At 44.1% G+C, this 12,741-nt stretch overlaps 1 protein-coding gene across 1 annotated transcript; it reads left to right on the forward strand.

Moving 5' to 3' along the window:
* Window positions 1-2,067: 2,067 nt before the first annotated feature.
* Window positions 2,068-7,529, forward strand: DESI1 (desumoylating isopeptidase 1; the record flags this gene model as incomplete). The annotated part of the gene is made up of 6 exons (XM_010013225.1): window positions 2,068-2,115; window positions 3,226-3,247; window positions 4,193-4,262; window positions 4,948-5,057; window positions 5,831-5,953; window positions 7,083-7,529. Coding segments are annotated over 6 exons (467 nt in total), but the record flags the coding sequence as incomplete, so codon positions are not given.
* Between the last annotated feature and the right edge of the window lie 5,212 nt (window positions 7,530-12,741).

Consider the following 12,741-nt stretch of genomic DNA (forward strand, 5'->3'; position numbering starts at 1 on the left):
CATGATGGAACAGACAAACATTTTGGTTCTTGCTGAGCAGCAGGAAAGGGAGCTGCCCAGCATCTTCAGAAGCTGGTGGCTGTTAACTTATTCCTTTGTCAGTCACTTCAGGGTTGAGAGGGCAAGAGCCAGCTGTGCAGCATAGGAAACTGCATACCAAAAATTCTTGGTCTTAAATGTCTCTTGGTGGTGTGTTAGGGCAAATAGTGGCAGGTTTCTTAGGCATGGGATTCTCCAATTGGAGAAGCTTGCACTGGCACTGTCTGACCAAGCACGGTTCACTTGTTGTAGAAGGGGATTTTCTTCTGTCTGCAGAAGGCTGGAGAGCTACCGTGGATGCCTTATTGTCATCAGTGCTGCAGATCTGGCATGTGTTTTACACAGTGATGGCTTGGTTAATGTCTTAGGGGAGCCAAGCAAAAATAGCAGGTCAGCAGCTCTATTAAGACCATCAAACCAGTGCTTGGCACAAACTGACGTAGCTGAGCAGCCTCAGACACACGTCTTGTGAAGACAGGCAGCTTTACTTGCCAAGAGCTGTGCTGTTATTGGCCTGGCAGTTGTTGCCTCTTGTTGGCTACAGATTTTATGTGTAGCAGAGAGGAGCTCCCAAGATTGGACTGCAGTCTAAAGCAAAGTCCCTTTCCTGAATTCTGCTGGGGTTTTGTTCATGCAGTCAGAGAATTGCAGTGGTGGAAAAGGACCTGTGGAGGTCCTGCTCAAAGTAGCTCTGGTGGGAGCAGATTCTTCAGGTGCCTGGGCAGCTGAGTTCTGAGAATCTCCATGATGGAAATCACACACGCATTCTGATCCCTGCCCCATGGCTTAATGACCTTCATGGTAAACTTTTTTCCCCTCCTTTTACCTAGTTGTGAATTTCCCTTTTTCCAGCTAGCACCTCTTTCCTTTCACTGTGCACCTTAGTAGCACAAAGTGCCCTTTCTTCCATACACATTAGATTGTTGTAGGCAGCAGTAAGGACTCTTGGCCTTCTCCTCTTAAGGCTTAACAGACCAGTTCTCTCAGCTGCTCTTCAATACAGCAAGTCCTCCAGCCCAGTATGTCAGTGTCTTTTATAGTGGGGGGATCTGAAAGTAGACGTGGAGCTCCAGATGTGGTCTCACAAGTGTCGAATATGGGTAGTCACTCGAGCTGCTGGCTGCAGCCTTGCTAGAGCAGCCCAATGTGTGGCAGCCTTTGCTGCAATGATCCTTGCAAGTAGGTGCTGTGATTGCATAAGCAGGTTCCCAGCAGCACCTGTGACATTGTCAGCATCTGCTGTATCTCTTTCACCTGCACATGGATCTAGGTGCAAGGTAGCAGCTTTCTGGAAAGCTTTTCATCATCATTTGCTGGAATGTGGGTGAAAGTCAATGTTAAGATGGTCTTTTTCCATTTAGCATGCGAAATGACAAATACAATTCTAGCATGTGCTGCTTTTGAAACAGTTTGTTTCTCTGCCCTGAAGGATGAAGTTCAAGTTCTAGTATTTTATTTTGAATAAATGTGTCATAATCTATTAACAGATATGCAGAACATGACGTAAAGTTCATGTGGTAGAGCCTATCGTGGGGCAGCTGCTAAGGTTAGGGTAGTGCATTATACCCTCCCTGCATGCTGCCAATAAGCCTGAAGTGCCACGGGTGTCTGGCAGCTCTAGCGCGCAAGGCAAAAGCTCTACTGGGAAAGGTGTAGAACAATGGACAGGGGATGTAGGAGTAGAACAGCATGGGGCATGCTGAAGGGGCAGCAAGTGCTCCTCAGATGTTGCAACACACACTTTGCTTCTCTCATCGTTGCTACTATCTTTTGGCCTTCATCCTACTCCATGCCTACATTTCTGTGCAGTGGGTGACAGGGAATATGCTTGCTGCCTGGCTGTAATCCATGGTAGTGACGAATCAGTCCACCTACTTCAGAACTGTGTGTGCTCACTTCTACTAGTGTCTCTATTGTCACTAGAGCCTTTTCCCTGCCACTGCTCTTCTACATCCCTCATCGGAAGCAGGTATCTCTCTCTGTGCCTTTGTTTATTCCTTACTTGGACACATAAACATCCTTTCTCAGAACTGTTGAAGGATTATCCTCATCAGTTTTGCTCCCCTGTTTTACTTGGTCCTGATGGTGACTGAAAGTTGGTTTTGCCCAAGAGAAAGAACTTGTGAAGAACTATTGCTTCTTCAAAGTAGCATGTTCACTCCTGGCACTCACAGACCCAAGCAGCCCTGCAGGGGCATAAGAGAAGATAAATACCCCAAAAACCCTCTGCCTATAGAAAAGGAAAGGCAGTGTCTCTGCCTCCTTGTAGGCCATTGGTGCTGTGGCACTGATGTAAGTGCCACGGTTGGAGAGTGTCTTTCCACAGGACAAGTGGAACTGGGACAGTGTAGCCCATCACTGCTAGCAGATCATGTATCTTGGAAGAAGCTGGACACCAACTCTTACAGTTTCAGCAGAGAAGCCAAGCCTTTAGGTTATGATAGATAAAATTGAGCCGACAGCAGTAACAGCTGGTGACCCTTTGAAGAGAGGTTTGATCTTGAGATCCTGCCATGAATACAGAGGTTTAGGTTTCCCACTTCTAGGGAACTGGAAATGCATTTCAAAAGACACAATTATATTTATCAGTTTAGCGATGCCTGAAGCAAGTCTTTGCTGCTGTGTTCTACAAAACACACAATAATTTGCATAAATTTCAACCCTGCACTTCTCCCCACCCAACTCCCACTTAAACTGGTAATTCTTAAGGCGGGGGGGAAGGAGGGAAGAGGAAACCATGGAATAGGTTAGAGAGACTATTACCACAGATCATATGTTCAAGTCAGATCACCGAAAAAAACTGGATAGTCTGTGCTGGCTAACTGCCTGCACTTACAAAACCTGTGCAAACTTCAACTCTTCTTGTCCTGACTGAAGACACGAATTTGAGGAGAAGTTGGGTTTTTTTTCTTGTTCTGTAGACAAAAGCCTAAGAAAGGTAAGCACTGGCAGGATAGGATGGCATTGCCACCTCTGCATACAGGAGGAAAAGAGTACAGTGCTAGTGTGGACTGGGTAGTTCATTTGAAAGAAAGACATTCTGTTTCTTTAGAAGAAACTATGGGATGAAATCTTTGGCATTATTGTCATGGTGAAGTAATAAGCATAGTTCTTATGTGATTGACAGACTGTAGGCTGAAATCTGGAAAATATGTTGCTAATAACTCTTCTTTTCTCTGCATACAGGGAAACAGCTGGATGGCATATGGTAAGTGACTAGATTTAAATTGCATAATGTGCGTTGAACACTATGTGGTGTAGGAAGTATTTTCAATATGAGTTATGTATGCTTCAGGTCTTAAGAACACTTTGGTGCTAAGGAGAGACCAAGGCACTTTTGCTTCCTGAATACAGATTGACAGTAAGATGACGTACAGTCAGGTGCTGGTTGAACTTCTCCATCCAAAGCTCAATGGACCCCATGAAAAAAATTGTTAGTAGTTGTTGCATTTTAATGCACTTGTATGCTTTTTCAAGGGTAGGATGTTTTCTTTGTTTTCTAATTGCTGGCATAACTAAACATGAGAATAAAGAGTAGGTGGGAAGAAGGTATTACAAAATCAGGCATTCTGGCACGTAAGATCAGTGGCTATATTTGGTTACAAAACACACTCCAATTTGCTATAATTCCTATCAAGAGGGTGGTTGCTGGTTGGTTTTGGGGTTTTTTTTTAAGGCAAACACACACTCCCAAAGCTCCCACTTTCCTCTCTCTTCACCAATCTCCAGCGATTCTCTGACCTTCCTCTCAGTCAGTGTCTGTCAGACCTGCACTCCTGTCAGTGTGGTAACACAGCTAGCTCTGTCTCTCTGTCTCTGTGAGTTCACTCTCAACCCTTTAGCTGAAAGAGGCTGCTGGAGATCTCATGCCAGTGGGGAAGCTCCCCTCTTCCTATGGTCCTTCATGTTTGAGCACATAACTACACCTGTTCTTTCCCAACCACTTACAGTATTACAGTAGTCTTGATAATCACTGCTTCCATATCCATTCATGTCCCAGCAGATCCTGTTCTTACAGAAACACATTGACCTTTTTTCTTTCAGTTGTTCACTTCATATTGTCTTTGAGCACATAAATTTACCAGTGATTTATATGCTAGGTTAATTATTTCTATTGTTTCACCTGGTTTTTTTTTTTTGTTCTCTGTGGCAGGCACACCTCCATAATAGTCCATAAGGACGAGTTCTTCTATGGCAGTGGAGGAATCTCCAGCTGTGCACCTGTAAGTTAAACTTATTTTTCTGATAATTTTGTGATAGGGTTACCTGATCAGAATTGCTTATGACACTGTCTTCTAAGAAAGCAGCAAGAAGCTTCTGAATTCAGCTACATATGGCTGCTTGCCATGGTTTCCCAGGGCATCTGAGGGAAAGGGAGCATGGACAGCAGGTTTAAGCCCAACTAAATACAGGTTGAGAGTTGCTTCTGCTGGGAGAATCTATCTATCCATAACACCTTCTGCAGCTGCATTGCTGGAGTGATGCCTTGTCAAATTCGGAATCAAGGGCTTTTATGTGCTGACATGGCAAGTCAAGGCATGCTTTTTAAATCTTAAATAATAAAATCATGATGCTTTGTCAGACTTTTCTGCTCTTGGAGAGGCAAAACTGATGGACGATTCTTCTAAAGCAGAATTTCACCATAGCCTAGAGCTTTCAGCATAAACAGCCAAGTAGACAAGCTGAATACATGTTACTTCTCAGAGAATGAGAAGTAACGTACAACTTACATGCTCCCATACATGAACTAACATGCTCCCAGAACAGGGGAGGCCAGTAGGGCTTTTTGTTTGACAAATGTGCCTTCTTTTGTGCCTGGACAAGACATGACAGCTCTATTCAGTAGAATCATTCAAAATAATTCAGTCTGTCCATTTAACATTGTCTTCTGACTGTTAATTTTTACAGGGAGGAACACTTCTTGGACCTCCAGACACTGTTGTTGACCTGGGGAACACTGAAGTCACAGAAGAAATTTTTCTAGAGTATCTTTCCTCGTTGGGGGAATCTATGTTCCGGTAAGTAGCAGCTTGTACTGTAAAATCAACAGAAAGAGCCTTTAGGGGAAGGGATGCAGAATGGAGGAAGGTATTATGAAACCAATCCTGCTCACAAAGCTCTGTCTGCTAAGTGTACTATTTGGTACTTTCTAACTATGAGACTGGAACTGATGCACTGATACATGAGGAGCTACCAGCTAGGCAACCCTCTAGTGTGCCAGCCTTGAGCTAGGCTGAGAAAACGTTGTGCCAGCCAGTCTTTCATGCTGCTTTTTGTAAAATGGAACAATGCCTGAAATGCCTTTGAGAGAATCACCAGGGAAAATGAAGGCATTATATGAAATATTTCAGTAAATAGTGCTTTGCCCCATGAGTCATAGGTAAAGTGTTGTATTAAAGCTGCCAAATTTCAGATGAGTAAAAGCAAGGTCTTGACTGTTAAAGAGTCTGGTCTACTTCTCACAAGAATGGGAAAGTAGCATTTAGTGTTCTGGCTATATTTCAATGTCAGTAATTCCTGTGATTTCTCATTATTCCTTCTGTGAAGAACCCTGACCTCACTTACCATCCAAAAAACATTGTATGAAGTCAGTGATGCAGAGATGCGATTTTCCTCTCTAATTCAATTGAATTTGAAGGTGAATTGATGTCTGCATTTGCCTTAGAATTCTTCGTGGAGAAAAAAGTGCTAATGTAAGAGGATGTTCCTCATTAGGGGTTGAAGTTTTTTGCTTGTTAGATTTATTGCTGAGTCTGTATTTTTATGTTTCAATTCCTTTCCTGTGGCACAGAGGAGAATCTTACAACCTCTTTGAACATAACTGCAACACCTTCAGTAATGAAGTGGCACAGTTCCTGACAGGAAGAAAAATCCCTTCCTACATCACCGACCTTCCAGCTGAAGTTCTTGCCACGTGAGTATGCATGCTGCTCCTTTCCGTAGTGTATTGTTTCGGGCCAGTGCTTACAAATATGGCAGAGAACCACTGTAAGATTAATGAGAGGATGCTATTTGCTTTACTTCAACGCTTACAACACTGTACAACAAGTGCTGACTGGCACTGACATTACTGAAAAGACACGATAAATTTGATCTGCTGCCTTTGACTTACACTAGTTATTTTGCAATGGTCTCTTAAATGTCACCAGACAAGCATAAAAAGTTTCAGAAAATGGTGCAAGTTTTGGGTTTTTTTGTTGTTCTGCTTTTTTGTCTGAGGAAACCACTCTCCATAGCAGGTCACTTCTCTTACTCCATAACTGCAGTGCAGGTATCAGCTTTGCTTGTGAAGAGTCAGGGAAAAGTAATTTTAAAATTAACATTGCAGTTTTAAAGCTAGGACTGGATAGAAAAAGAGGAAATGAAGAATTCCTGCCTGGTAGTCCAGCTCAACTTCTTTTTCCTCTTTTAACTTTAAGATAGTGAGGATCCCAGTGGGCTGGTTTGAGCTCCCTCATATAGGTCTTATTTCTCGTAACAGTGGCATACCACGTTTTTGAGGAGGCACGCGTTTTTCTACCCTGTGCTCTTATTGCTTCAGATGTCTCAAAATCAGATGAAGTCTGTAACGGAGTGCGTAATACTGAAAGATAAACCAGGTGTTATAGATTGCAACAGCAATTATTCTATGAGTGTTGAACCATTGTCTTATGAGGGAGCTAGAGGCTGTTCTAGCAGTCTTTAATATTGATGTGGTACTTAACAGAGCACAGCAGTTGCATAACAGGGCTTTCATTCACACACTTAAGTAGAATGAATTACTAAAAGCCAGTTTCAGACACAGTATTACCACATTAGCAGTCTGGGCATGTTAGGACTCAGAACTAGCTTACATAAAATCATGTTTGAGATTCTTGGTTATTGAACAGTAAACTCTAATAGGTTAAATTACCTTCAGTTCATAGTGGAAGTCTGTTCTTCAAATTTGCTTCTACAGTGTTGGTTTGATTGCACTCTAGGAAGTGAGTGCACTTCAGTAGTAAACGGGAAAAGCTTTTCATCAAGAGGTGATTACTGAGATGTTTATTTCTTTACCTTTTCAGACCTTTTGGACAAGCTTTAAGGCCCCTCCTGGACTCCATCCAGATCCAGCCACCCGGAGGAAATACCTTCAGCAGACATAATGGACAGAGCTAACAGGAGTGACCCAGTGTGCCCAGCCTCACCAGGCCTCTTCCTTTTTAAACATCAATATACCAGATTTCTATTTTATAATTTCTCATCAGAATTAACTCTACAGAAGTTACAAGACAAATTTTAAAATTTCTTAGGGAGAGGATTTATCAGGGTGCATGTAAGAATGCTACCAAAAAGATTGCCATAATTTCTAATAATATTATACTAATTTATAAAGGCTGTCTTGTTCAAGTAGGCTGACACTTTCTAAGTAACTCCTGTGATGGTAAGTGGGAGTTCATTCCATGAGCATTCAAGAGCTCATTACACAATTTGGAGTAAATAAGGGATGTCCCGGCTGTCCCTTGCAGGCTTGCATCTTTCTCCTATCATTGCCTATATATGGGGGTGTTTGCTGAAGTCTGTAGCAAAAAGGCAAAGGAACTATTGGTAGCCTAGGAAGTAAAGGTATCCCAGGATTAGTCTTCTGCATGTTTTCATTGATATTAAGTTGTTTGCTCAGGGGAAAAGCTGAACTCATCTGATTTGAGTGTTTGCAGTGGCACAGCTGTGTGGGAAAGGCGATCAAACTGAACCGTGTGTCTGTGTCATGCTCAAGTTGAAACTTTCAGTGAGACGAGCTGTGTGGGGAAGGGAGTTACCAAGAGCCTTGTAACGCTGGATCCAAGAGTTATGGGATGGAGCCAGCTGACAGAACAGAATCTCATGATTCCAGGTGAAAGTAAAATGAACTGAAAGGTTTCTCTTACTGGTACGTAAGATTACTGGCAGATAGTTAACCTTGTGAACTTACTTACCTTTGCATAAGAGCTGTTCTATTTGGCTTTTGGGTTTGGTTTTTTTTCTTACCAAGCCAGTTACAGTACAGCAAGGCAGGAATAGCCTGACAACTGCATGATAATATAAAGTGGACCATTCTGCCTTCAGTATCTAGTTGCAGACACAATAGGAATTTAGCTTTCTTTGATATTGCTGTCCTTTCCAAAGCAGTCAAATGCATAACTGAGAGGTCTTTGTTTGAGTGTAAGAGAAATAGGTTGGTAGGTCTCCCCAAATGTAAAGAAAAGGAGGAAGAGTAAAATCAAGCTCTTCTATGAAAAAATTGAATTCATTGGGATACATGCAGAAGCAGTCCTGTCCTTAGATTAACATTAGATTGTATCAATACTGCTTCTTCTAGTTTAAGATTCTTACAGCTTTGCAATTACTTGCAGTGGAAAAGGATTGGGGGAATGAAAGAATAGGCACACTAATTTCTTTTCATGCATGTATATACACTATTTTCCTGAGCAATTTTATAGCAGTTGCATTTAGGAAGGAACAGAAGAAAGACATCAGACAAACCCCAAAACATTGCTGATGCTCCAGAAATGGGGATTTGCACATCCCAGATGCTGCTGAAAAAGCATCTCTGCAAATGTATAGCCCTTTGTCCAGTGCTTTGTTGTGGAAAGTATTGCTGCAAGGTCGGTCCTGGATCTCAAACTTGCTGCACTGGAAACTTCCTGCATACCTGAAGGAGATGCCTTTCCTCTCCTGGGCTCTTTTCTCCCAGAATAATACAATATAAGTTTCTCACGCTGTTACTCAGTGTGGACTATAATGGTTCATATTTTTGAGGGGGTGGAAGGGAGGAAAACTGCAGTTTAGCCACTCTGTCACATACTCTCTTGCCGGGCACCTTGTGCAGTTGCTACACAAGGGGGAGCAGGGTACTGTCAGTCCATTCTGCGGTTTTGTGTGTACCTGCTCTGAGTGCACGGCAGTGGCCCCTGCAGCCACAAGTGCTGTAGCTTGTTAGAGGTCTTGGAGCTTCCTCAGTCGAACAGGTGTACTCAGCCTGATATGGTGCAGCCCAACATCCAGGTACGTAGTGTGGTACCTGCAAGCAGTATAGCTGTGGTTGCTTGTCTTTCAGCAAACTATCACTTCAAGTGCAGCTGCCTGCAGTGGAAGCACTGGTGCCACACTTTCTGCCCCACGCTCTCGCATGATGAGGATATCCCCTGTATGCCCACCACTTTAGAGGTCCTGAGCCTGGTTTCTGCTTTGGCTGCCTAATTCAGGACTTTTTACATCCCTTCAGGAGTCAGGAAAGAACAGGAAGATGTTCACCCCATACTTTCTGCAATCTGCCTTTTCCCCTCCTGAGCAGGCCCTTTGCAGAAGAGATGTTGCTGCTACTTTAAGGTCACTGGGTAAAATTTGCCTTGGCCATACACTGTTTGCAATAGCCAAGGAGCATCTAGAGGGTCCCCTGGGCTAGGGACCTACTCTGTGTTTCATGGCAAAGGAACTGTAGGATGGAATCCTGTTTGCTTGGTCTTACTGGGTAACGAGACCCTGATACCCTGTGGGCCTCTTGGGAAACCCATTTTCCCCAAAGATGGTTATGTGCAAATTGCAGGACTGTGCCCCCAATGTTCCACCCATAGAAATATAAACTAAGAAGTGTATGTAAGTGTATATAGGTGACAAACTTCAGACAGCTGATTGACAAAGGGGTGGGGAAACTGAACTCCTGAAAGGGAACAGAGCCTTTTTTCCCCACACACACACACTTACTGATCTGTCTTGTATTGCTGGGGTTCCCCTGTGCCATTTTAAAAATGTTAATAATGTCTTTAGGCAGAAAGTTGATGTTTTGATTTATTTGTGTTTTTTTTCTATTACAATAAAAAGAAATACAACAGGTTTTCCTGCTTGACTATATGTGTCCACGCAGCTGCCCAACAAACGCAGCAGAAATCATCATTGTCTTCTCTCTGGTCCCAGCTGGGAAGCACAAGATGAAAAACTGCCCAAGCCCTTTGTGCTAAGTGCTGCTGCTGCTGCACGGGGTCGCTACTGCCCTTTTCTAAAACTGCTTGCAGGCAGTATTTTTCCTTCTGTAAGCACTGTGGTATCTTATCAAGACCACACTCCTGAGGCTTGACACAGCTTGGATGAGGTGAATGAAAACTGGACAGTAGGTGTTTCATCAGCATAGGTTTTGTGCAGCCCTTGCTCATCTAAGCATGCAGGAAAGAAACATCTAATGTCTGCTGTTGAAGCCCAACAGAGCTTAAACACAGGAAAAGGCTCCAAGCTTTTCCTGATTGTCTTATGTTACTACATAAGACGAAAGAAGAAAGCAGCTTTAAGAAGGAGACTTCTGGAGTTCCTCTGGAAGCCTGGGTTCCTCTGGAGCTGTAGAGGGGTTATTGGTGAGGATTATGTAGCACTGCACTGTTAAGGTGCAGGGCAGATACCTGGCTCTGGGGAAGAAATGAGTTCTGTTTGATTTGGCCTTCTTAGTGCTTATCAGTGGCATCCAAATGATAAGCCACACAGTTCAGTGTTTGTCCAACATTCTCTAGCAGTGTAATACAGAAGAGGGCTTGTAACAGAAGGAGGCTTTAACGAAGATTCATGACTGTGGTTATTTTGGGCTGAGTTATTCAGCTGTGGTGCTGGTTTGCTATCAAGTACCAGTACTAGCCTCACATATAATACCTGGGAACATATATAAAAGAAAAACCTTGACCTTAATGGCAGCCCTAGCCAGACTCTTAAGCCAGTGTTTGCAGCCACTTGCCTTCTAAACTTCCAGCACAGCATTTGCCCTTTCTGCTGGTCACAGAGATCTTACTCGTGACAACAGCTGCTGCCTATCCTAGCAGCCTATCCTTGCTATTCAAGGGAATAGAAATAGTGTTTTAAGTGCAAAGTATTAAATGACTGAAACGGCCCCAGTGCCTATGTTCTCAGAGCTATCCTGAACAAAGGCACAAGCACAACTGTACTCAGCTGTGCACTTCAACAAAAGGCAGGTTCACGCTCTCAGGGAAACCAAGATGGAACAAGTCATCGCTGGCTGATACTAAAAGGTAGCCGGGGTGCTAGGAGAGGTGTTTCAACTTGAATAGGGTTTTTAAAGCAGCGCGACAAACGAGCTGGAGAAGGCACAGCAGGTAGTTTGCGTTTTGGAAAGCTCTCCAGCAGCATGAACCCGATGGGACTGCAGGAGTGTGCAAACATGGGAACGCTGACCCGTATTTTAGCAGACTTCCCAATTCTGGGAAGTGCCCCGAGGTGGCACTGCTGCCTTGCAGTGCAGGGATGCACCTGCGCCCGGGGAGAGCAGCTTCTGCTTTTGAAGTGTCCAAAGTAATAACGCAAGGAGGAAGGTCTCTCCCAAACAAGAAAGCTGCAGGTAGGAGGCAAGACCATAGAGCGGCTTGGGCTACAGCAAGAAACGGGTGCTGCTACAACACCAGGGCTGCCACAGGAGTGAGCTGGCAGGCTTTCCTAACACCACACTTCTTCCACACAGACACTGGAAGTCTCATCCTTGTACCACATCATGGCTTATGAAAAACAAAGGCTGGCATTCTCGAACCCCCAGGAATTCACTGTGTATCTGAAACCATGGCTCTCTTTTGAGAGTCCTGGGCATTAGCAACCCAAATGCATGAAGGCATCTCCAACTTACTCTTCAGCATGCCAGAGCAGACACACTTTGAAGTATTCACATTCTGGAGTCAGTTTCCATATATTAACTGATGAGGGATGTATGTAATCACACCTAGACAAGCCCTATAAATGAGCATAACCCCAAACTGAACTAAAAAATCAGCACCCAACTAACTGCATGCTAACAGCTGGGTGCTGAGAAACCATTGTGGGAGCTTCAGTGCTCCTGAGAAGAGCCCAGCTTTCCAGAGGTGGGAGCTCATAACCAGGGGCTGATCCAGAAGGCGACAGGGCTGTGATTTTGCAGGAACACCAATGCCAGGGCAAATACCACTTGTAATATCCATGCAAGACTGCCTGGCAACTCAGTGGAACAGTGTGGAAACACATGAACTGATGGACACAATCAGCACCCCCCTCAGCAAGTAGCTGAGGATGTTGGGGTAAACTTTGTCCAAGGCAGTGGCACAGAGGTAAATTATTAACACTGTTTCTGTAGATCCCCCTTTACATGGAGTGGGGGCAGGAAAATCAAAACCATGAGTGAAAAACAGGATCTGTGGAGCCACATGAATGCTTCATTTTGAGAGGAATCTGGTGGAGAACTGGGAAAAGGGACTGCACCATGTCCAGGAAGCAAATGGTACTGAGAAAAGAAACCAATCAGACCATAGTAATATCTCCCCCAGCACCCTGAGCACCGTGTGGGGAGAGAAGGCAGGACAACTGCTGAGCAAAACACACTGGATTTTCCACATAGGTAGTTTTTCATGTTGGACTGTAACTCAGGGATTATTGCAGGAGACAGCAGCCAGGCAGGCCAGCCACCATTGCGTGTCAGGCCAGCAGAATACAGCGCCGCATGAATATGACCTGCCCAGATGGTCTGGTTAAATCCTAAATGACTCGTGGGGTAATTGCTTAAGCAGGTCAAAGCAAAAAGTTACTGCAAGGAATAGATCTGGCTTTGTGCGGGGGGGTGGAGGCTGAAAATCACACTTCCCCAGTGAAACTACGAGCTACTAACAGCATCCTATTAGAAATACAGGGTGGATGAATGACTGGATGAGCGCACGCTGCTCCGGTCCCCTGCCTTGGGACACAGCTACC

Source organism: Nestor notabilis, unplaced genomic scaffold, assembly GCF_000696875.1.
Source record: "Nestor notabilis isolate BGI_N333 unplaced genomic scaffold, ASM69687v1 scaffold28430, whole genome shotgun sequence".
Classification (NCBI taxonomy): Eukaryota; Metazoa; Chordata; class Aves; order Psittaciformes; family Psittacidae; genus Nestor; species Nestor notabilis.